Below are 27,825 nucleotides of genomic sequence, written 5' to 3' on the forward strand. Positions count from 1 at the left end.
TGTAATTAATTCTATACAGAACTATTCGAACACAATTTTTGGCCCCCCACTTCAACAATTATATTTAAAAAAATATATCTTAAACGTAAATAGAAAATTTCAATTGCAATTTTTCAATAAATCGAATTAACCACGTACGATTTAATTTCAAATATTTAATTTTGTTTAAATTTACAATGGTCACGAGACAAATAGATCTGTTTTACAAATAACTCGTAAAACTACAAATCTGTCCATTTTTATATGCAATAAGTCTGATGATAGTGAAAATTAACATTGAAAATTGCCTAACAAAATGAAAATTTTCTAATTTCAAAGTGCAACTATCGTCCAGAGCTATAGTCAACATGATTCGAGAACTGTTGCTGGTGAGTTTGTTCTATTTGGGGACCAGGGGTACCAATGGGGTCCAAAGATGGGGGGCACAGTTTGGACAAGCCCCATTATTGGAAAGATTTTTCTGGAGAACGTTGGACTTCGCTTATCCGGACGAAACCAGCAGAAGAATCGCGATGATGAAGGGAGACTTCGTCCCAGAGAATGCATTGCCCGTTGGAATCGAAATATGGCGGAACAGACTCTTTGTCACCGTTCCAAGATGGCGTAATGGTGAGCCAAACAAATAATTCATCCACTCTTTTCTTTGCTATGCTTCGTTCAACTCATATTTCATTCTAAATCGACGATTTCATTCTAAATTAATTTTTTTCATTCTAATAATTAGTATTTGTTTTTTAAATGATGTATAGATACTATTTATTTTAAACAAACTTATTCTTTTTATATCATAATGACTAGTATTTTCTTTTTTTTAATAATCTATTGGTATATTTTTTAAAATAATCTGTAGATACTATTTATTTTAATTAAATTTAAAGTTTTTACATTCTAATGACTAGAATGTTTTTTTAAATAATTTCTAAATCTACATCTAATCTACATTTTTACATTCTAATGATTGGTATGTTTTTTAAAAATAATCTATTGATACTATTTATTTTAATCAGACTTAAAGTTTTTACATTTTAATGACTAGTATGTTTTTTTAAAACAATCTATAGATACTATTTATTTAAATTAACACCAGATATTTACATTGTGATAACTTGTGTCTATTTTATTTAAAATAATTTATAAATATTATATTTATTCAAGTCTAACCCAGAAAGTAAAGACAACGATGTTTCATCTCTCATTCTATGAAAATATAAATTTTAATCTTCATGACAATATATAGGGTGTTATCTTTGAATGCGATAAGGACAATTACTTCATTTCAAGGTGAAATTAATTTTTTTGAGACTTTGTATTCAATTATAATAGACTAACCATCAATCTAGATCAGTTTACTGAATTTTTAAATTAATTTTAACGAGTCTAGCGATATAAAATTGTTAAATTTGGCGAGATAAAATTGAAAATCGAACGTCTCAAATCAGAAAATAGAGAGGGGGCTATTTCAATGTGAAATTAATTTTTTTGAGGCTTCAAATTTAATTATAATAGACGAACTATTAATTTAGATCAGTTTACTGAATTTGTAAAGTAATTTTAAGAAGTCTGGCGATCTAAAATTGTTAAATTTGGCGAGATAAAATAGAAAATTCAACGTTTCGAGTCAGGAAAGAGAATGGGGGAGATTTCGAGGTGAAATTAATTTTTTTGAGGCTTCAAATTTAATTATAATAGACGAACCATCAATTTAGATCAATTTATTGAATTTTTAAAGTAATTTTAGCAATCTAAAATTGTTAAATTTGGCGAGATAAGATCGAAAATTGAACGTCTCAAATCAGAAAATACAAAAGGGGAGATTTCAAGGTGAAATTAATTTTATTGAGACTTCAAATTTAATTATAATAGACGATCCATCAATCTATATCAGTTTATTGAATTTTTAAAGTAATTTTAATGAGTCTAGCGATATAAAATTGTTAAATTTGGCGAGATAAGATCGAAAATTGAACGTCTCGAGTCAGAAAAGAGAATGGAGGAGATTTCAAGGTGAGATTAATTTTTTTAAGACTTCAAATTTAATTATAATAGTCGAACCATCAATCTAGATCAGTTTACTGAATTTTTAAATTAATTTTAACGAGTCTAGCGATATAAAATTGTTAAATTTGGCGAGATAAAATTGAAAATTCAAAGTCTCGAGTCAGGAAGAAGAGAGGGGGTGATTTCAAGGTGAAATTAATTTTTTTGAGACTTCAAATTTAATTATAATAGACTAACCATCAATCTAAATCAATTTACTGAATTTTTAAATTAATTTTAACGACTCTAGCAATATAAAATTGTTAATTTTGGCGAAATAAGATCGAAAATTGAACGTCTCAAATCAGAAAATAGAGAGGGAGAGATTTCAAGGTGAAATTAATTTTTTTGAGACTTCAAATTTAATTATAATAGACCAACCATCAATCTAGATCAATTTACTGAATTTTAAAAATAGTTTCACCGAGTCTAGCGATATAAAATAGAAAATTAAAAGGTCTCTAGTCAGGAAAGAGAGTGGGGATGATTTTAAGGTGAAATTAATTTTTTTGAGACTTCAAATTTAAATATAATAGACAAACCATCAATCTAAATCAATTTACTGAATTTTAGAAATAATTTTAACGACTCTAACAATATAAAATTGTTAAATTTAGCGAGATAAGATCGCAAATCGAACGTTTCTAGTCAGAAAATAGAAAGGGAGAGATTTCAAGGTCAAATTGATTTTTTTATGACTTCAAATTTAATTATAATAGACAAACTATCAATCTAGATCAATTCACTGAATTTTAAATACAATTTTAACGAGTCTAGCAATCTAAAATTGTTAAATTTGACGAGATAAGATCAAAAATTGAAAGTCTCAAGTTAGGGAGAAGAGAGGGGGAGATTTCAAGGTGAAATTAATTTTTTTGAGACTTTGTATTTAATTATAATAAACTAACCATCAATCTAGATCAATTTTCTGAATTTTTAAAATAATCTTAGCAATCTAAAATTGTTAAATTTGGCGAGATAAAATCGAAAATTCAACGTCTCGAGTCAGGAAAGAGAGTGAGGGAGATTTCAAGGTGAAATTAATTTTATTGAGACTTCAAATTTCATTATAATAGACCAACCATCAATCTAGATCAATTTACTGAATTTTAAAAATAATTGTAACTAGTCTAGCGATATAAAATTGTTAAATTTGGCGAGATAACATCGAAAATTGAACGTCTTGAAACAGGAAGAAGATAAGAGAAGATTTCAAGGTGAAATTAATTTTTTTGAGACTCCTAATTTAATTATAATAGACAAACTATCAATCTAGATCAATTCACTGAATTTTAAAAATAGTTTCAACGACTCTAACAATATAAAATTGTTAAATTTGGCGAGATAAAATAGAAAATTAAACGTCTGAAATCAGAAAATAGAGAGTGGGAGATTTCAAGGTCAAATTAATATTTTTGAGTCCTTGTATTTAATTATAATAGACTAACCATCAATCTAAATCAATTTACTGAATTTTAAAAATAATTTTGACGATTCTAACAATATAAAATTGTTAAATTTGGCGAGATAAGACCGTTTCGAGTCAGGAACCGGAAGTGGCTGCGAACATAACGTGCAAGAGATCACTGCGGGCGGTGCACGGCTCGAATCTCGTCTGGGCGACTTCCGGTTCGCGACACAAAGTGCCCGAAAATTCTTCTCAAACGCGAAAGTGCTTATTCGCGTCTCTTTTCACCTTTTTTTCCTTTTTCTTAAGGTACTCTGTCGCTTGTTTTACCTACACGATGGCGTGTGCCAATCTATTATGCACGGAGAACAAAAGTCTCGATCGTTCTTGTAACTTTGGGCTTTCGTTGCAGATTCAAACATAATTCTGCTTTGTGACTTCATTTCAATTGTTTAATTAATGTTCAAATTAATTTTAACGATAGGTTCATGGAACAATTTGATGGATTTCGCATTTGAAATTTGATATTAGTGAATAAATAAGTGTTATTTGTTAGCAATGAAAATAGAGAATTATTAGAAAATTAATAGAATTAATAGAATGTAAATTAAATACTTAAATATTCAAATTAATTTTGACGCTAGGTTTGTGGAACAATTTTATGGATTTTAAATTCCAAATTTGACGTTAAAAAATAAATATATACTATTTGTTAGCAATGAAAATAAAGAAATATTTGAAAATTAATAGAATTAATTGAATGTAAATTGAATGCAAAAAATAGTACAATTGAAATTAATTTTATAAACATAAATACTTAAATATTCAAAATTAATTTTAACATTTGGTTTGTGGAACAATTTTATGGATTTTAAATTCCAAATTTGATGTTAAAATATAAATATATATTATTTGTTAGCAACGAAACTAATAAATTAGAAAATTAATTGAATTAATTGAATGTAAATTGAATGCAAAAAATAGCAGAATTAAAATTAACGTTATAAACATAAATACTTAAATATTCAAAATTAATTTTAACATTTTGGATTGTGGAACAATTTTATGGATTTTAAATTCCAAATTTGACGTTAAAATATAAATATATATTATTTGTTAGCAATGAAACTAATAAATTAGAAAATTAATAGAATTAATTGAATGTAAATTGAATGCAAAAAATAGTAGAATTAAAATTAATGTTATAAACATGAATAATTAAATATTCTAAATTAATTTTGACACTAGGTTTATGGAGGAACAATTTGATTGGTTTCAAATTCATTTTAAAAAATAAATATATACTATTTGTTAGCAATGAAACTAATAAATTAGAAAATTAATAGAAATAATACAATGTAAATTAAATACTTAAATATTCAAAATTAATTTTAATATTTGGTTTGTCGAACAATTTCATGGATTTTAAATTCCAAATTTGACGTTAAAATATAAATATATATTATTTGTTAGCAATGAAAATAAAGAAATATTTGAAAATTAATAGAATTAATTGAATGTAAATTGAATGCAAAAAATAGTACAATTGAAATTAATTTTATAAACATAAATACTTAAATATTCAAATTAATTTTGACGCTAGGTTTGTGGAACAATTTTATGGATTTTAAATTCCAAATTTGACGTTAAAATATAAATATATATTATTTGTTAGCAACGAGACTAATAAATTAGAAAATTAATAGAATTAATTGAATGTAAATTGAATGCAAAAAATAGTAGAATTGAAATTAATTTTAAAAACATAAATACTTAAATATTCTAAATTAATTTTGACACTAGGTTTATGGAGGAACAATTTGATTGGTTTCAAATTCATTTAAAAAAATAAATATATACTATTTGTTAGCAACGAAACTAATAAATTAGAAAATTAATAGAATGTAAATTAAATACTTAAATATTCAAAATTAATTTTAACATTTGGTTTGTGGAACAATTTTATGGATTTCAAATTCCAAATTTGACGTTAAAAAATAAATATATACTATTTGTTAGCAATGAAAATAAAGAAATATTTGAAAATTAATAGAATAAATAGAATGTAAATTAAATGCAAAAAATAGTACAATTAAATTTAATGTTATAAACATAAATATTTGAATATTCAAAATTAATTTTAACACTAGGTTTATGGAAAAACAATTTGATTGATTTCAGGTCCCAAATTTGACGTTAAAAAATGAATATAAATTATTTGTTAGCAATGAAACTAATAAATTAGAAAATTAATAGTAAATTAATGGAAACAATAGAATGTAAATTAAATGCAAAAAATACTACAGTTAAAATTAATATTATAAACATAAATACATAAATATTCAAAATTAATATTAACACTAGTTTCATAGAACAATTTGAAGGATTTAAAATTCCAAATTTAACACTAAAAAATAAATATATACTATTTGTTAGCACTAAAACTAATAAATTAATAGAATTAAAAGAATGTAAATTAAATGCAAGAAACAATACAATTAAAATTAATGTTCTAAACAAAATATTTAGAAATTCATTAATAAAAATTGAATTAAATGTGCTTGCAAAACATTCTATATGAAAACCAGAAATTCAGACCTCCTATATTGAATCCAATTAACATACCTAATTAAAAAAAAAATTTTAAAAACTGTCGACATAATGAATTTCAATAAAAATGTGTGCAAAGGACGTTTGTAAATCTCGCGTCGATTCTAATAAAGAAATCGTTCCACCATTCTACTGAAATATACGTAGAAATTGAATTAAATGTGCTTGCAAAACATTCTATATGAAAACCAGAAATTCAGACGTCCTTTATTGAATTCAATTAATATACCTAATTAAAAGAAAAATTTAAAAAACTGTCAACGTAATGAATTTCAATAAAAATGTGTGCAAAGGACGTTTGTAAATCCAGCGTTGATTCTAATAACGAAATCGTTCCATCATTCTACTGAAATATGTGTAAAATATTAATAGATTACTAGAAAATTAATTTATTTATTCAGAAATCAGTCTGCGATCAAATGGGGCAAACTTTTCTAAAAAGATTCGCCCGAAGATACCGCGTTACGCAGTCTTGCAATTTGTATTGTAATTACGGAAATTTGATGATAGATCGATATTCTAGATATAAATTGGGTAACGTTTTAATTTACCAAGCAACGTTAATTAGCGATAAAGGAACCAATGTTTTGTTCTTAAGTCACCGTTATGTCGGTGAGAAATAGCTGATCGCCAGACGAATCTCCCAAGTGTCATAATCCGTATACCATGTGTCACGAAAAATCACACTCACAGAGACCAGTGTAATTAATTTTAATTATTTCAGCGCTGAATATTCCGTGTATTTTAATCACCTTGCAAGCTGCAATTAATTATTCGAGATTAAGAAACGCGTGATGAACAGACTGTTGATGTTTATGCATTTAAGGAAAATTGTAATTTTGTAAAAATTGTGTAACGCATTTCAATTGCAAATATATTAGAAACACTTGAGATACAAATTGTTGTATTTAGGAGTTCAGGTAGTTGCAAAACTCCCATTTTATTAGTTCTATTGATAAACATTGGAATTTGTATTAATATATGGAGACTATTTACAAAAAATTGAGATATTTCATTGGATATTGATTTTTTAGACGTTGAATATTATTAGAAAAAGAAATTATGTATCAGTCGTCAATTTTTTGATTATTTTGGAGCCCAGATTTAATTTTTATAGAAGTAGAACACAAAAATAAAGAAAATTGACTTAGATCAAATCTGATTTATAAAAAATGTGAGATTTTTAATTAGATATTGGTTTTTTAGACATTGTGTATTTTTAGAAATAGAAATAATGTATTAGTCGTCAATTTTTTGATCATTTTGGAGCCCAGATTTAATTTTTGTAGAAGTAGAATACAAAAATAAAGAAAATTGACTTAGATCTAATCTGATTTATAAAAAATGTGAGATATCTAATTAGATATTTATTTTTTAGACATTGTATATTTTTAGAAATAGAAATAATGTATTAGTCGTCAATTTTTTGATCATTTTGGAGCCCAGATTTAATTCTTATAAAGCTAGACCTCAAAAATAGACAAAATTGACTTAGATCAAATCTAATTTATAAAAAATGTGAAATATTTAATTAAATATTGATTTTTTAGACGTTGCATATTATTAGAAATAGAAATAATGTATTAGTCATGAATTTCTTGATTATTTTGAAGCCCAGATTTAATTTCTCTAGAAGTAGAACACAAAAATAAAGAAAATTGACTTAGATCTAATCTGATTTATAAAAAATGTGAGATATCTAATTAGATATTGATTTTTTAGACATTGTATATTATTAGAAATAGAAATAATGTATCAGTCGTCAATTTTTTTATCATTTTGAAGCCTAGATTTAGTTTTTATAGAAGTAGAACACAAAAATAAAGAAAATTGACTTAGATCTAATCTGATTTATAAAAAATGTGAGATATCTAATTAGGTATTGATTTTTTAGACATTGTATATTATTAGAAATAGAAATAATGTATCAGTCGTCAATTTTTTTATCATTTTGAAGCCTAGATTTAGTTTTTATAGAAGTAGAACCCAAAAATAAAGAAAATTGACTTAGATCAAATCTAATTTATAAAAAATGTGAGATATCTAAATAGATATCGATTTTTTTAGACGTTGCATATTATTAGAAATAGAAATAATGTATTAGTCGTCAATTTTTTTATCATTTTGAAGCCCAGATTTAATTCTTATAGAGCTAGACCTCAAAAATAGACAAAATTGACTTAGATCAAATCTAATTTATAAAAAATGTGAGATATCTAAATAGATATCGATTTTTTAGACGTTGCATATTATTAGAAATAGAAATCATGTATCAGTACTTGGTCTCTAGATCACAGAACTAGAAATTTAATTTCCTTAAATTTAGAAATTCTAATCATAAACAAAATTGACTTAGATCAAATCTGACTTATAAAAAATGTGAAATATCTACCAAAAGATATTCGTATTTATTATTTAATATCTATAAAAAAAAAAATTTCGTTTCCGTTTCCTTTCACGAGACTTTTCGTTTTATTGCTTGCGTTCCTCGCCTTCTCGGTTCCCTTTTGTGAGATTTCCATCTCGCTTGTGCCACGTCTGGTGTGCATTTTTCCTTTGTTCCGGCCTCCTGGAAGCTCTCCAGACACAACCAAGCCCACCGTAGTCGGTATTGTTTTTAGAGCAAGGTTTTGTACGTACGCAGCTTTGTTTCTTCCACTCTTTCTTCCGACGTCAGGTTCATTCGGGGGGCCCCAGACGGAGGATATGAAATATTAATAAAGGAAGGAGGAAGCAACGTTCCTCTCGCGATCCATGATCGACAAAACGCGATTCGAAACGTTCGATGCAAGTTACAGAGTCGAAAAACAATTTCAATAAATAATATTGTGATCTGATTTTTCTATTTTTTATTGACAGCCCCCCACTGTTTAGAAAAATAGATATTTAGTTTCAGAATATTATATTTTTCTATTTTCTGTTGACAGCCCCCACTGTTTAGAAAAATAAACATTTAATTTCCTAATATTATATTTCTCTGATTTGTTGACAACATCCACTGTTTAGAAAAATAGATATTTAATTTCATAATATCATATTTCTCTAATTTATTGACAACATCCACTGTTTAGAAAAATAGATATTTAATTTCAGAATATTATATTTTCCTAATTTGTTGGCAACCCCCATTGTTTAGAAGAATAGATATTTAATTTCACAATATCATATTTCTCTAATTGTTCGATCTAAGTTACAGAGTGGAGAACAATTTCAATAAATAATATTGTGATCTGATATTGTATCTGATTTTTCTATTTTTTATTGACAATCCCCACTGTTTAGAAAAATAGATATTTAGTTTCATAATAATGTATTTTTCTAATTTGTTGACTACAGCCACTGTTTAGAAAAATAGATATTTATTTTCAGAATATTATATTTTTCTATTTTCTGTTGACAGCCCCCACTGTTTAGAAAAATAAACAGTTAACTTCATAATATTATATTTCTCCAATTTGTTGACAACATCCACTGTTTAGAAAAAATAGATATTTAATTTCATAATATCATATTTCTCTAATTTGTTGACACCATCCACTGTTTAGAAAAATAGATATTTAATTTCATAATATTATATTTTTCTATTTTCTGTTGACAACCCCCACTGTTTAGAAAAATAAATATCTAACTTCAAAATATTATATTTTTCTATTTTTTATTGACAGCCCCCACTGTTTAGAAAAATAAACATTTAATTTCCTAATATTATATTTCTCTGATTTGTTGGCAACCCCCACTGTTTAGAAAAATAGATATTTATTTTCAGAATATTATATTTCTCTAATTGTTCGATCTAAGTTACAGAGTGGAGAACAATTTCAATAAATAATATTGTGATCTGATATTGTATCTGATTTCTCTATTTTTTTATTGACAGTCCCCACTGTTTAGAAAAATAGATATTTAGTTTCATAATATTGTATTTTTCTAATTTGTTGACAACATCCACTGTTTAGAAAAATAGATATTTATTTTCAGAATATTATATTTCTCTAATTGTTCGATCTAAGTTACAGAGTGGGAAACAATTTCAATAAATAATATTGTGATCTGATATTGTATCTGATTTTTCTATTTTTTATTGACAGTCCCCCACTGTTTAGAAAAATAAACAGTTAACTTCATAATATTATATTTCTGCAATTTGTTGACACCATCCACTGTTTAGAAAAATAGATATTTAATTTCATAATATTATATTTTTCTATTTTCTGTTGACAACCCCCACTGTTTAGAAAAATAAATATCTAACTTCAAAATATTGTATTTTTCTATTTTTTATTGACAGCCCCTACTGTTTAGAAAAATAATCATTTAATTTCCTAATATTATATTTCTCTAATTTGTTGACAACATCCACTGTTTAGAAAAATAGATATTTATTTTCAGAATATTATATTTCTCTAATTGTTCGATCTAAGTTACAGAGTGGAGAACAATTTCAATAAATAATATTGTGATCTGATATTGTATCTGATTTTTCTATTTTTTATTGACAACCCCCACTGTTTAGAAAAATAGATATTTAGTTTCATAATATTGTATTTTTCTAATTTGTTGACTACATCCACTGTTTAGAAAAATAGATATTTAACTTCAAAATATTATATTTCTCTAATTTGTTGACAATTGAAATTAAAATAACTGAAATTAATTGGCTTTCTAAAAAAGCAAAACTAAATCACACTTAATTAAACGAAAAAATTATTAGAAAATATTTGAGATTTGATTTGCAAATTATACAAATTTATATTAATCAGTAGACTGTGGCTGTTTATGGATTTATGGGAAATTATAGTTCTTAGAAAATTACAGAATGCACTTAATATTCAAAAATATACAAAATTATTATATTTGGGGGTTGAGACAATACAAAGCTCCCATTCGATGAATAAAAATATAAATTTGCATAAAGATCCACAGTCTATTGATCACAAACCATTTTTACTCCGCAATTAATATAATTTTATTGTTAATATTAGTTTCACTTTGATGAATTATTAAATTTGTATTCGAATTTATTATAACTAGACCATTGCCATAGATATTAAAGAAATTCTAAACAAAACTAAATCACACTCAACTAAACAAAGAAATTATTACAAAATACTTGACATTTGAATTGAAAATTGTGAAATTACCTCCTTTTCGATATTAGTTTCACTTTGATGAATTATTAAATTGGTATTCGAATTTACTATAACTAAATTGTCCATTGGCATAGATATTAAAAAAATTCTAAATCACACTCAACTAAACAAAGAAATTATTGCAAAATACTTGACATTTGAATTGAAAATTATGAATCGTGGATATTAGTTTCACTTTGATGAATTTTTCTATGAAAATTGAAATTACATCAATAGTTGCTTCACTTTGATGAATTATTAAATTTGTATTCGAATTTACTATAACTAGTCCATTGGCATAGGTATTAAAAAAATTCTAAACAAAACTAAATCATACTCAACTAAACAAAGAAATTATTACAAAATACTTGACATTTGAATTGAAAATTATGAAATTACCTCCTCGTCGATATTAGTTTCACTTTGATGAATTATTAAATTTGTATTCGAATTTACTATAACTAAATTGTCCATTGGCATAGATATTAAAGAAATTCTAAACAAAACTAAATCACACTCAACTAAACAAAGAAATTATTACAAAATACTTGACATTTGAATTGAAAATTATGAAATTACCTCCTCGTCGATATTAGTTTCACTTTGATGAATTATTAAATTGGTATTCGAATTTACTATAACTAGTCCATTGGCATAGATATTAAAAAAATTCTAAACAAAACTAAATCACACTCAACTAAACAAAGAAATTATTGCAAAATACTTGACATTTGAATTGAAAATTGTGAAATTACCTCCTTTTCGATATTAGTTTGACTTTGATGAATCTTTCTATGAGAATTGGGTGAAAAATTATTTAAAAAATTCGTGGAATTCCTGGAAAGTAGACCACGGGCAATTTCCACGCGTCCAAACGATTGCAAACATCGTTTAAACTCGAACCGATCGCGATAACTTCGTCACGCAACGTTGACATGTCACAAAATTCTTATTATCATTAATCATTACAGTAGTTTAGATCTTGCAACCTTTGTACACGTTCTCTCGCTTGTCGCAAGCACGATCAGATGTACTTCCGGTAAAATCGAACGGTGCGTGTTGCTCGATAGCTCGTTAGTCACGCGACTTAACAATCCGAGCACTGTTCAGGCATTTTTAAAAATACTTTCGTTTCGAAATATCGATTCTGTCGCGCACCAGCTGTTGCGAATTTCCACTGTCGAAATCGCTTCGAAACAATGCTTGGCGAGAAATTTAAATCCATTTATCATTTGTACGAATAACGATAGAAATCTGTTGTTTAAAATGACGCATGGTCGAGCGATCTTATCGTTACGGTTATTTTGCAATTATTACGTAGCGACTTTGTGTTAACATTTGGTAAAAATTTACGGAATTTCAGCCACGTTAAGTTATACATCACTGGATTAAAATATCTATTGTTTAAACTGACGCATGGTTATGGCTATTTTTTAATTAAAAATTGAAAATTAATTTAGAAATTTAAAGAATGAAGAAATTTATAATTTAACATGACTGGACTAAACAATTTATTATTTAAACTGACACATGGTTATGGTTATCTTTGAATTTAAAATTAAAAATTAAACTTGAAAATTAATTTAAAAATTTAAAGATTGAAGAAATTTATAATTTAACATGACTGGGATTCTTTCATCTTTAAATTTTAAATGTTAAATTATTAATTTCTTCAATCTTTAAATCTTCAAATTAATTTTCAAGTTAGATTATATATTACTGGATTAAAAAATTTACTATTTAAACTGAGATATGGTTATGGTTATTTTTGAATTAAAAATTAAAAATTAAACTTGAAAGTTAATTTAAAAATTTAAAGAATGAAGAAATAATCTAACATGACTGGATTAAAAAATTTATTATTTAAACTGACACATGGTTATGGCTATTTTTTAATTAAAAATTGAAAATTAATTTAAAAATTTAAAGAATGAAGAAATTTATAATTTAACATGACTGGGATTCTTTCATCTTTAAATTTTAAATGTTAAATTATAAATTTCTTCAATCTTTAAATCTTTAAATTAATTTTCAAATTAGATTATATAACACTGATCTAAAAAATTTATTGTTTAAACTGAGACATGGTTATGGTTATTTTTGAATTAAAAATTAAAAATTAAACTTGAAAGTTAATTTAAAAATTTAAAGATTGAAGAAATTTATAATTTAACATGACTGGGATTCTTTCATCTTTAAATTTTAAATGCTAAATTATTAATTTCTTCAATCTTTAAATCTTTAAATTAATTTTCAAGTTAGATTATATAACACTGATCTAAAAAATTTATTGTTTAAACTGAGACATGGTTATGGTTATTTTTGAATTAAAAATTAAAAATTAAACTTGAAAGTTAATTTAAAGATTTAAAGATTGAAGAAATTTATAATTTAACATGACTGGGATTCTTTCATCTTTAAATTTTAAATGTTAAATTATAAATTTCTTCAATCTTTAAATCTTTAAATTAATTTTCAAGTTAGATTATATATTACTGGATTAAAAAATTTATTATTTAAACTGAGACATAATTATGGCTATTTTGCAACGATTTTAACAAAGTTTTAACTTAATATTTGTTGAAAATTGTTTGATTGAAGGAATTCCAGCCACGTTAAATTATATATCACTGGACTAAAAAATTTATTATTTAAACTGACACATGGTTATGATTATTTCTTAATTAAATATTGAAATTAATTTAATTTAATTTAAAAATTTTTTTAAAGAATTCCAGCTACGTTAGATTATATATCACTGGACTAAAAAATTTATAGTTTAAACTGAGACATGGTGATGGCTATTTTGCAACGATTGCAACAAAGTTTTAACTTAATATTTGTTAAAAATTGTTTGATTGAAGGGATTCCAGCCACATTAAATTATATATCACTGGACACAGATATCTATTGTTTAAACTGACACATAGTTATGGTTATTTTTTAATTAAAAATTAAAAATTAAACTTAAAAATTAATTTAAAAATTTTTTGAAAGAAAGCCACGTTAGATTATATATTACTGGACTAAAAAATTTATTGTTTAAACTGAGACATGGTGATGGCTATTTTGCAACGATTGTAACAAAGTTTTAATATTAATATTTGTTAAAAATTGTTTGATTGAAGGGATTCCAGCCACGTTAAATTACATATCACTGGATTCGAATCGAGGAGGCTCGCCTAGGCTCACTCCTTATCCAAATTGGGCACAAAACAAGGCTGGAGCTTGTGGTAGTGCCATCACTAATGCTTACAGGTACGATAATTCAGTATAAAATTAAATAAAAACGCTACAAATTTTACTTTTACACTTTCAATTAAATTAATCAAAATTTGAAGTCATCGTATAATAAAAGGTAATGAAAAGTTTTTAATTTTGTTCAATGTCCCTGAAAATAACTGTCTCGAACAATAACTATTAGTTGCATTTATAAAAATTATACAATTTTAATTAAATTAATCAAAATTTAAATCACTGTTTTGTATAAGTAATGACAAATTGTTAATTTTGTTCAGAATTCTCAAAAAGAACTGTTTCGAACCACAATTATTATTTTCATTTATAAAAATTATACAAATTTAATTAAATTAATTAAAAATTGAAATCAAACCAATATACGAGTAATGATAAATTGTTAATTTTGTTCAGAGTTCTCAAAAGGAACTGTTTCAAACCACAATTATTATTGTCATTTATAAAAATTATACAATTTTAATTGAATTAATCAAAGTTTGAAATCATCGTTTTGTACAAGTAATGACAAATTGTTAATTTTGTTCAGAATTCTCAGAAAGAACTGTTTCAAACCACAATTATTATTTTCATTTATAAAAATTATACAAATTTAATTAAATTAATTAAAAATTGAAATCAAACCAATATACGAGTAATGACAAATTGTTAATTTTGTTCAGAGTTCTCAAAAAGAATTGTTTCAAACCACAATTATTATTTTAATTTATAAAAATTATACACTTTCAATTAAATTAATTAAAAATTGAAATCATTGTATAATGAAAAGTAATGAAAAGCTTTTAATTTTGTTCAATGTTCCTGAAAATAACTGTCTCCAACAATAATTATTAGTTGCATTTATAAAAATTATACAATTTTAATTGAATTAATCAAAATTTGAAATCATCGTTTTCTACATTAACAAATTGTTAATTTTGTTCAGAGTTCTCAAAAAGAACTGTTTCGAACCACAATTATTATTTTCATTTATAAAAATTATACAATTTTAATTAAATTAATCAAAATTTGAAATCATCGTTTTGTAGGAGTAATGAAAGATTTTTAATTTTGTTTCAAATTCCCAAAAGAAATCGTTTCCAACAATAATTCGTTATTCCTTACAAATTATTATTTTAATACGCTGCAATAAATCATTGCAATTGATTTGAAGATAGTTCCACTTGGTATCTGATATAAATAGTAATAAATTTAAAATAAAATGAATTAAACATGAATTAACAGTGAAATCTGAATCTAAATATCGAGTGATATTTATTTTAATTTTGTAAAATTTGTAATTAAATTAATTGAACACTGAAATCATCGTGTCCAAGTAATAACAAATTTTTAATTTTGTTAAAATTCCCCAAAAGAATTGTTTGAAACAATAATTCGTAAATCGTGGAATGGAAATTATTATTTTAATACGCTTCAATATATCATTGCAATTGATTTGAAGATAGTTCCATTTGATATCTGATAAAAATAGTAATAAATTTAAAATAAAATAAATTAACAGTGAATCTAAATTTCGAGTGATATTTATTTCAATTTTTTAAAATTTGTAATTAATTGAAAACTGAAATCATCGTTTTGTAGGAGTAATGAAAGATTTTTAATTTTGTTTCAAATTCCCAAAAGAAATTGTTTCCCACAATAATTCGTTATTCCTTACAAATTATTATTTTAATACGGTGCAATGTATCATTGCAATTGATTTGAAGATAATTCTACTTGATATCAGATAAAAATAGTAATAAATTTAAACTAAAATGAATTAAACATGGATTGACTGTGAGCATAAATTTATGGGGTAGCAGTAATAACGGGTGTTACTTTAATTGCGATTTTACATGCCAGTCGTCGATCTGTAAATCGTACGTCATACTAATGGAATTATCATGGAACGATACGATCGCAATAATGAATTATACCACGTTTCACGATTCGTTTTTGTCTATACTAAAAGAACAACGCAAGAAAGATATATCGTTCTGTTTTAAGAATATCAAACGAGCATAATCAGGGTAAAAGAGCCAATTACTGTCGTCTGAAAGATCAATTTTCACTATATTATATTTTTTTTTTTATTGACAACACTAACTATCTGGAAATAATCGTTCAATTTTATAATATTATGTTTTTCTAATTTTTGTTGACAACCTCCATTGTTTAGAAAAATAGATATTTAATTTCAGAGTATTATATTTTCCTTCCCATTTAATTTCACAATATTAGAAAAATATAAATTTTTCTAATTTGATAACAACTCCCATTGTTTAGAAAAATAGATATTTAATTTCATAATATTATATTTTTCTAATTTTTGACAACACCCACTGTTTAGAAAAATAAACGTTTAATCTAGCAAATTTTCACAAAATTTAGTAAACTATTATCAAATAAAATTGTGATCTGATATTGTATATGATTTTTCTAATTTGTTGACAACCTCCATTGTTTAGAAAAATAGATATTTAATTTCAGAGTATTATATTTTTCTAGTTTGTTGACAACACTCACTATTTAGAAAAATAAAAACGTTTAATCGAGCAAATTTTCACAAAATTTAGTAAACTATTATCAAATAAAATTGTGATCTGATATTGTATCTGATTTTTCTAATTTCTTGACAACCCCCATTGTTTAGAAAAATAGATATTTAATTCCATAATCTTATATTTTTCTATTTTTTGACACCACCCACTGTTTAGAAAAATAAACATGTAATTTCATAATGTCATGTTTCTCTAATTTGTTGACAATACTGTTGTTGACATACTGTTTAGAAAAATAAACGATCAATCGAGCAAATTTTCACAAAATTTAGTAAACTATTATGAAATAAAATTGTGATCTGATATTGTGTCTGATTTTTCTAATTTGTTGACAACCCCCATTGTTTAGAAAAATAGACATTCAGTTTCACAATATTATATTTTTCTAGTTTGTTGACAACACTCACTATTTAGAAAAATAAAGGTTCAATTGAGCAGATTTTCACAAAATTTAGTAAACTATTATCAAATAAAATTGTGATCTGATATTGTATCTGATTTTTCTAATTTGTTGACAACCCCCATTGTTTAGAAAAATAGATATTTAATTCCATAATCTTATATTTTTCTATTTTTTGACACCACCCACTGTTTAGAAAAATAAACATGTAATTTCATAATGTCATATTTCTCTAATTTGTTGACAATACTGTTGTTGACATACTGTTTAGAAAAATAAACGATCAATCGAGCAAATTTTCACAAAATTTAGTAAACTATTATCAAATAAAATTGTGATCTGATATTGTATCTGATTTTTCTAATTTGTTGAGAACCTCCATTGTTTAGAAAAATAGATATTCAGTTTCACAATATTATATTTTTCTATTCTTTGTTGACAACACCCACTGTTTAGAAAAATAAACATTTACCTTCATAATATTATATTTGTAGAGCAACGACTGTGTTGTTCGAAATAAACAACATAATTTTTGTAATATTTTTATAGAATACACGCAGACGCTTGTGACAGACTTTGGGTGTTGGATACTGGCACCATAGGTATTGGCAACACAACGATACAGGCCTGTCCCTATACTTTGAATGTCTTTGATTTGACAACTGACAAAATTATGAGGCAATACAGACTGAGAGCTGAAGACATCAATATGGTACGTGAGTTACTAAACAAAACTTAGAAAAATAAGTATATCTAAGTAGATATTCAGTTTCATAATATTATATTGTTCTAATTTGTTGACAACCCCCATTTCATTCGCAGTTATTTCTGTTAACCCCCATTGTTTAGAAAAATAAACATTTAATTTCATTTGATTTTTCAACTTAGAAAAATAAGTATATATAAATAGATATTCAGTTTCATAATATTATATTGTTCTAATTTCTTGACAACCCCCATTTCATTCGCAGTTATTTCTGTTAACCCCCATTGTTTAGAAAAATATACATTTAATTTCATTTGATTTTTCAACTTAGAAAAGTAAGTGTATATAAGTAGATATTCAGTTTCATATTATATTTTTCTAATTTGTTGACAACCCCCATTTCATTCGCAGTTATTTCTGTTAACCCCCATTGTTTAGAAAAATAAACATTTAATTTCATTTGATTTTTCAACTTAGAAAAGTAAGTGTATATAAGTAGATATTCAGTTTCGTAATATTATATTTTTCTAATTTGTTGACAACCCCCATTTCATTCGCAGTTATTTCTGTTAACCCCCATTGTTTAGAAAAATAAACATTTAATTTCATTTGATTTTTCAACTTAGAAAAATAAGTATATCTAAGTAGATATTCAGTTTCATAATATTATATTTTTCTAATTTGTTGACAACCCCCATTTCATTCGCAGTTATTTCTGTTAACCCCCATTGTTTAGAAAAATAAACATTTAATTTCATAATATTATATTTTTCTAATTTCTAACAAAACTGTAAAATTTATTAAAGAATCATAATTTGAAAATTGAAACTTATATTTTATACTGTAATATACCAAACTTGGAACAGTATAATATAAGAAATTACAAGATATCAACACTAATATTTTGTTTTAAATATTGACACTATATATATATTGTTCTGACTATTTATAATGAACTTATTTAACGCTAGAGTCATCGACAATTATGGTACACTTATTTGTCTCAAAGAAATTGATAAATACTTCAACAAATTACTACAATGCAATGGAAATTTTGCAAAAATCCAGTCGAGTTTGTAAAAATTTTGATTTCACAAGAATCTGAAAATATAGTTACTATTTTTATAAAATATACTTCCAAGATAATTTTAAAAAAATACATGTATTTTTCGATTTGCAACACTTTGTATTTAGAACTTTCTGAACTTTAGTGAACCCTTAAATTTGGGGATGAAATGTATACTCAGGGTGTAAAAATTTGACAGGTGCTGTACACTTCGATTTTATTAACTTTTTAACGAGGAAAATTCCTATATTCTCGGTTCAAATAAAACACAATCGAGAAAAAACAGCTGATCTGATTCTGATAAGCTGTCAAAGATCGAACAACCGGTGCACAATTTCAGCCTGAGGTTATAAATAATTGAAATCCGTCGGTACCATGCGGGCTACCTTGTACTTTACGAACAAATAAAAATAGAAAAATTCTCATTTTCATTAATGAATCGATTCCACGTGAGTTATTCTCTTAATAAACATAAACGATGAGATTTCGTTATATTTGTATTTTGGAAAAATAATTCTGCAAGCTGAGGACCACTGTAATTGAATAATCATGCTGTCAATTAATTATACACTAAATAAATATCTTATTATTATTAATAGAGAGCAATTATTTTCGAAAACTATTGTGATTAGAACAGAATTAGAAAGATAATAGTTTTATAGTTTGTTGTGATTAATATCAAGTTTGAATATTTGGATTATTCTTTTGAGAAATGGGGGTAGTTATGAGATTTTTTGAATGGAATTTTTTAGAATTTATATTCCTGCACTGAGAAGCCATATTGAATTGAAGAGTTTTTATAATGATGAAAGTTTTATGGTTTGTACATTTATAATATTTTTTGAGAAATCAATTTTTTAAATGGAATACTATATATAGGGTGTTCGATCATACCTGGGAATAATTTTAATGGGGGAATTCTAGACGAAAATGAAGAATAGCAATTTGTTGATGGAGGCTTCGTTAAAAAGTTATTAACAATTAAATTAAAAAATTTTAAATCGTCTTGGAAAAATTATTTTTGGATACAGGGGTCAATTATGAGCATTTTTGGTGAATAGACATATCCCTGAAATCCTATCCATTTTCGAGAAAAAAAATGGAGTAGGTGTTGAAATTTTTTGGCAAAAAAGAAATTTTTCAAATCGTTCTAAAAAAATTATTTTTAGTTTCAAGGGTCGATTACAATCATTTTCGGTCATTACGCATACCCCCGAAATCCTAAGCGTTTTCGAGAAAAAAATTCATTACTGAAAATATAATTTATGTTGCCCGAAAATTTCATGCGAATCTTTAAAGTGTCATAACTTCTGAACGGATTGGACGATTTTAATGTTTAAAAAAGCAATCAACGCGTATTTTGATGGAGAATATGTAGAAATTATAAAAATATTCGAAAAGTTGGCTCTTCACCCCGCAAAATGGAAAAAACCCCATAAAAATGGTACAATTTTCAAACTACCATAACTCCTACAATAGTGAATATATTTCAATGAAACTTGTTTTCAAAGTAGAGCTTATGGGTACCTACAAAAAAGTATTAGACAACTTTTCTGTAGGGCGTCAAATAAAATTACTAAAAATGAAAAACGAGTTTCTAAGAAGAATCGACAGGGGGTAGCTACTGAAATTTTTTAACAAAATTAAAAATTTTTAAATTACTCTAAAAAAATTATTTTTAGTTTCAAGGGTCGATTACAATCATTTTCGGTCATTACACATACCCTCGAAATCCTAAGCGTTTTCGAGAAAAAAATTCCTAAATCGAAAATGTAATTTATCGCCAGAAATGATGCCTGAAAATTTCATGCGAATCTTTAAAATGTCATAACTTCTGAACGGATTGACGGATTTTAATGTTTAAAAAAGCAATCAACGCGTATTTTGATGGAGAATATATAGAAATTCTAAAAATATTCGAAAAGTTGGCTCTTCACCCCGAAAAATAAGAAAAACTTCAGAAAAATGGTCCTATTTTCAAACAACCATAACTCCTACGATAGTGAATATATTTCAATGGAACTTTTTTTCAAAGTAGAGCTTATGGATACCTACAAAAAAGTATTACACAACTTTTCTGTAGGGCGTCAAATAAAATTACTAAAAATGAAAAACGAGTTTCTAAGAAAAATCGACAGGGGGTAGCTACTGAAATTTTTGAACAAAATTAAAAAATTTTAAATTACTCTAAAAAAATTATTTTTAGTTTCACAGGTTAATTACAATCATTTTTGGTCAAAAGACATACCCTCGAAATCCTAACCACTTTCTAGAAAAAAATTCAGGAAGGTGGATAAATTTTTCGACGAAATTAAAAAATTTCAAATCGTTTTAAAAAAATTATTTTTAGTTTCAGGGGTCAATTGCAATCATTTTCGATCATTACACATACCCCCAAAATCCTAAGCGTTTTCGAGAAAAAAATTCATTACTGAAAATATAATTTATGTTGCCCGAAAATTTCATGCGAATCTTTAAAGTGTCATAACTTCTGAACGGATTGGACGATTTTAATGTTTAAAAAAGCAATCAACGCGTATTTTGATGGAGAATATGTAGAAATTATAAAAATATTCGAAAGGTTGATTCTTGACCCCGAAAAATAAGAAAAACCTCAGAAAAATGGACCTATTTTCAAACTACCATAACTCCTACAATAGTGGATATATTTCAATGGAACTTTTTTCTGAAGTAGAGCTTATGGGTACCTACAAAAAAGTATTACACAACTTTTCTATAGGGCGTCAAATAAAATTACTAAAAATGAAAAACGAGTTTCTAAGAAAAATCGACAGGGGGGTAGCTGTTGATATTTTTCGACGAAAATAAAAAATTTCAAATCATTCTGAAAAAATTATTTTTAGCTAGGGGGATCAATTACAATCATTTTTGGTCAAAAGACATACCCTCGAAATCCTAACCACTTTCTAGAAAAAAATTCAGGAAGGTGGATAAATCTTTCGACAAAATTAAAAATTTTTAAATTACTCTAAAAAAATTATATTTAGTTTCAGGGGTCAATTACAATCATTTTCGGTCATTACGCATACCCTCGAAATCCCAACCACTTTCTAGAAAAAAATTCACTAAGGCCGGAACTTTAAAACGTTAATAACTGTTTAACGAAATCTCCATCAACAAACATAAATTCCAAAAAATTCCACTTAAAAAATAAAGCCTCTAATACCCTGCATTTCTCAAAAAAATAATACAAACATTGCAAGAACAGTAAAACTTCTTCGAAAGAAATCCACGTATCTAGCTGAAAAATTCTCGATAAAATAAAAATTGGTACCTATTTGTCGTTAAAAATCGTTTTGTATCGCGTAAAATTCGATCGAAATTCTCTACGCAGAACACTTTCATCGCCAACATCGCCGTGGATATGGGGAAAGGTGGCTGCAACGATGCTTTCGCCTACATGTCGGACGAGCTCGGTTATGGCCTGATCGTCTATTCCTGGGAACAGAATAAATCATGGCGTCTCACACACAGCTATTTCATGCCAGATCCCCTGGCTGGCGATTACAATATCGGCGGGTTGAATTTCCAATGGGGCGAAGAAGGGGTTTTCGGTATGAGCTTGTCACCTATCGCCGTGGACGGATTCAGAACCCTCTTCTTCCACCCACTCAGCAGCAGAAGGGAATTCGCTGTCTCCACGAGGATCCTCAGGGACGAACAATTGTCCCAAGATAGCTACCACGAATTCCAGGTAATGTCATCTGAAATCACTCGAGTGCACCAGAAATTGAATTTTTGTTATCAGTTGACTTGCAGTATTTTAAATATTAATTTTTGTTTTGTTTGATTCAATTAATTTTCATGGAATTGTTTCATTAAGTCGTCATCACAAGCTAGATATGCTGAAATTGATGAACATTTTTTATTAGTTGACTTGGAGCATCTTAAATTTTTATTATTTTTATTATCAATTTTTATTATCAAGTAATTTGAAGATCTTTAATATTAATTTTTGTTTTGATTAATTTTTATGGAATTGTTTTATTAAGTCGTCATCATAAGCTAGATATGCTGAGATTGATGAACATTTTTTATTAGTTGACTTGGAGCATCTTAAATTTTTATTATTTTTATTATCAATTTTTATTATCAAGTAATTTGAGGATCTTTAATATTAATTTTTGTTTTGATTACTTTTCATGGAATTGTTTTATTAAGTCGTCATCATAAGCTAGATATTCTGAAATTGATGAACATTTTTTATTAGTTGACTTGGAGCATCTTAAATTTTTATTATTTTTATTATCAATTTTTATTATCAAGTAATTTGAGGATCTTTAATATTAATTTTTGTTTTGATTAATTTTTATGGAATTGTTTCATTAAGTCGTCATCATAAGTTAGGTATTCTGGAATTGAAGAGAATGGAATTTGTAATTTGATATGCTAGAAATGTGACCATTTTTTATTAGTTGACTTAGAAAATTTTTAATTTTTATTATTTTTATTATCAATTTTTATTATCAGGTAATTTGAGGATCTTTAATATTAATTTTTGTTTTGATTATTTTTTATGGAATTGTTTTATTAAGTCGTCATCATAAGCTAGATATGCTGAAATTGATGAGAATGGAATTTGTAATTTGATATGCTAGAAATGTGACCATTTTTTATTAGTTGACTTGGAAAATTTTTAATTTTTATTATTTTTATTATCAATTTTTATTATCAGGTAATTTGAGGATCTTTAATATTAATTTTTGTTTCAATTAATTTTCATGGAATTGTTTTATGAAGTCGTCATCATAAGCTAGATATGCTGAAATTGACGAGAATGGAATTTGTAATTTGATATCCTGGAAATGTGATCCTTTGTTATCAGTTGACTTAGAACATTTTAAATATTAATTTTTGTTTCAATTAATTTTCATGGAATTGTTTCTTTAAGTTGTCATTATAAGTTAGATATGCTGAAATTGATGAGAATGGAATTTGTAATTTGATATGCTAGAAATGTGACCATTTTTTATTAGTTGACTTGGAGCATCTTAAATGTTTATGATTTTTATTATCAATTTTTATTATCAGGTAATTTGAGGATCTTTGATATTAATTTTTGTTTTGATTAATTTTTATGGAATTGTTTTATTAAGTCGTCATCATAAGCTAGATATGCTGAAATTGACGAGAATGGAATTTGTAATTTGATATGCAAGAAATGTGACCCTTTATTATGAGTTGACTTGGAGCATTTTAAATTTTTATTATTTTTATTATCAGGTAATTTGAGGATCTTTGATATTAATTTTTGTTTCAATTAATTTTCATGGAATTGTTTCTTTAAGTCGTCATCATAAGTTAGATATGCTGAAATTGACGAGAATGGAATTTATTTTGATATTTTGATATGTCAGAAATGTGACCCTTTATTATGAGTTGGCTTGGAGCATTTTAAATATTAATTTTTGTTTTGATTAATTTTTCTGGAATTGTTTTATTAAGTCGTCATCATAAGTTGGATATGCTGAAATTGACGAGAATGGAATTTGTAATTTGATATGCTAGAAATGTGACCATTTTTTATTAGTTGACTTGGAGCATCTTAAATTTTTATGATTTTTATTATCAATTTTTATTATCAGGTAATTTGAGGATCTTTAATATTAATTTTTGTTTCAATTAATTTTTATGGAATTGTTTCATTAAGTTTTGTTTTTTTAAGAATTTGTAATTTGATAAAAAATAAACAAAATTTGTCAGTTGAGGGGATCTCTAAAATTTTAAATTAACATCAAGAATTTATGGAATTTTGAAAGAAATTAATATTCTATTAAAGGTCGAAGTTTTCAATTCAAACTGGTTTATATTACTTAAATATTTATTAATCTTATAAGAAATAAAATACAACAATCTCTAGGCTTATTAAACAGTTCGAAAATGTCAATATTTAAATGAAAAATTTTTGGAATTGTCAAATGAGAGGAGGTTCACTATTTTTCATAATATATATTTAAAATATTCCTTTAAATTGCAGTATAGCAATCTCTAGGCTCATTAAACAATTTGAAAATGTCAATATTTCAATGAAAATCATCGAACTACATTTTAATAAAAAGTCAAAGAAACTTTCAAAGCTTCCAAATCGTCAAATGAGAAAAGGTACAAAACGAAAATATTAAATAATTAATTTTTACAACCTCGTCAAGGCTTACGATTCCTATTCAAAATTTTCTTCCAACCCTAAATTCTAGAATTAATTTTACACTAAAATTCCATTATTAAAATATTGCTTCAACTTATAGTGCAAAATTTTTTAGCCATTCTAATAAATAATTTATTTTCTTCCAACCCTAAATTCTGGAATTAATTTTGCATCAAATAAATTGCACTAAAATTCCATTATTAAAATATTTCTTCAATTTGTAGTGCAAAATTTTTTAGCCATCCTAATAAATAATTTATTTATTCAAATTTATTTTCTTCCAACCCTAAATTCTAGAATTAATTTTGCACTAAAATTCCATTATTAAAATATTGCTTCAACTTATAGTGCAAAACAAACTTTTTAGCCATCCTAATAAATAATTTATTTTCTTCCAACCCTAAATTCTGAAATTAATTTTGCACCAAATAAATTGCACTAAAATTCCATTATTAAAATATTTCTTCAATTTGTAGTGCAAAATTTTTTAGCCATCCTAATAAATAACTTATTTATTCAAATTTATTTTCTTCCAACCCTAAATTCTAAAATTAATTTTGCACTAAAATTCCATTATTAAAATATTGCTTCAACTTATAGTGCAAAATTTTTTAGCCATTCTAATAAATAATTTATTTTCTTCCAACCCTAAATTCTAGAATTAATTTTGCACCAAATTGCACTAAAATTCCATTATTAAAATATTTCTTCAATTTGTACTGCAAAATTTTTTAACCATCCTAATAAATAACTTATTTACTCAAATTTATTTTCTTCCAACCTTAAATTCTAAAATTAAATTTGCAACAAATAAATTGCACTAAAATTCCATTATTAAAATATTGTTTCAACTTGTACTACAAAACGAACTTTCTAGCCATCTTAATAAATAATTTATTTTCTTCCAACCCTAAATTCTAGAATTAATTTTGCACTAAAATTCCATTATTAAAATATTGCTTCAACTTGTATTACAAAACGAACTTTCTAGCCATCTTAATAAATAATTTATTTTCTTCCAACCCTAAATTCTAGAATTAATTTTGCATCAAAATTCCATTATTAAAATATTGCTTCAATTTGTACTGCAAAATGAACATATTGAACGACCTAATAGATGAAATTTAAGCATGTTTGGATAATTGTAACTGGCAATTACGAAGATATTATCATAAATATTGCCAGGTGCTTCCTGAAAGAGGACCACTTGGCCACTGCACGTCTTCCGTAATGGACGAAAATGGACTCCAGTTCTTCAACTTGATCGACCAAAATGCAGTGGGCTGTTGGAACTCTTTGTTGCCATACACGGCTGAGAATCAGGCGATCGTTGTCAAGCACGACGAGGCTCTCATATTCCCAGCAGACGTAAAGGTAAACACAAATTTGCTTGCAAAATATTAGCAATAATTAAACTGCGAATATTTATGCATCTAATGGGAAATTTAAATATGCAACAAACCATAGAATCCACTCAACGTACAAAAATATAAAAAATATTTAAATTAAGTAAAATACTAATACAAGAAATAAACTACAAAATATGAGAAATATTTAAAGTAAATAAAATATGAATATAAATACAAGAAATAAAATATAGGAAATGACATTTGAGAAATATTTAGAGTAAATAAAATATGAATACAAAAAAGAAATAAAATATAGGAAATAACACTTGAAAAATATTTAAAGTAAATAAAATATGAATACAAAAAAGAAATAAAATATAGGAAATAATACTTGAAAAATATTTAAAGTAAATAAAATACAAATATAAATACAAGAAATAAAATTTAAGAAATATTTAAAGTAAATAAAATATCAATACAAATACAAGAAATAAAATATAGGAAATAATACTTGAAAAATATTTAAAGTAAATAAAATATGAATACAAAAAAAAAATAAAATATAGGAAATAATACTTGAAAAATATTTAAAATAAATAAAATACGAATATAAATACAAGAAATAAAATTTAAGAAATATTTAAAGTAAATAAAATATCAATACAAATGCAAGAAATAAAATATAGGAAATAATACTTGAGAAATATTTAAAGTAAATAAAATACCAATACAAATACAAGAAATAAAATATAGGAAATATTTGAAGATACGAATTGTTATATTTAGGGGTTGAAATAACCCTCTATAAAGCTCCCATTTAATTCAATTAATTTTCAATTAATTAAGTAGTAATATATTTACAATTTGACACGATTCAATCGACTTTTACGATATTTTGAGCCCTATTTAATATCTAATTCTTTGATAAATGTACTTGAAAATAAGGTTCGATTATTTGCAGGTGAATCGTGGACTGATATGGATAATCTCGGACAAAATGCCAGTCTTTTTACTGTCAACTTTGAATTACACGGACGTGAACTTCCGAGTATTGACAGTTCCGGTCCGAGACGCCATAGCAGGCACCGTTTGCGAGAATTCACCATGGACAGTCAGTAATTCGATTTGGTGGGAGGCTTGAACCCCCGTCAAAACGTGC

At 25.6% G+C, this 27,825-nt stretch overlaps 1 protein-coding gene across 1 annotated transcript; it reads left to right on the forward strand.

The window, feature by feature from the left end:
- The first annotated feature begins 347 nt into the window (after window positions 1–347).
- On the forward strand, window positions 348–27,825 carry Y-y (yellow-y). The gene is made up of 6 exons (XM_076780376.1): window positions 348–609; window positions 14,313–14,442; window positions 17,929–18,091; window positions 22,507–22,866; window positions 26,503–26,691; window positions 27,628–27,825. Exons 1-6 carry the CDS (start codon window positions 348–350, stop codon window positions 27,805–27,807), a joined length of 1,284 nt encoding a protein of 427 aa, XP_076636491.1. The 3' UTR covers window positions 27,808–27,825.

Source organism: Colletes latitarsis, chromosome 13, assembly GCF_051014445.1.
Source record: "Colletes latitarsis isolate SP2378_abdomen chromosome 13, iyColLati1, whole genome shotgun sequence".
Taxonomy (NCBI): Eukaryota; Metazoa; Arthropoda; class Insecta; order Hymenoptera; family Colletidae; genus Colletes; species Colletes latitarsis.

Coding starts and splice junctions, on each gene's coding strand:
- Y-y (XM_076780376.1), top strand. CDS start 348: ATGATTCGAGAACTGTTGCTGGTGAGTTTGTTCTATTTGGGGACCAGG. Junction 14,443..17,928: donor GCCATCACTAATGCTTACAG/GTACGATAATTC, acceptor ATATTTTTATAG/AATACACGCAGACGCTTGTG. Junction 22,867..26,502: donor ATAGCTACCACGAATTCCAG/GTAATGTCATCT, acceptor AAATATTGCCAG/GTGCTTCCTGAAAGAGGACC.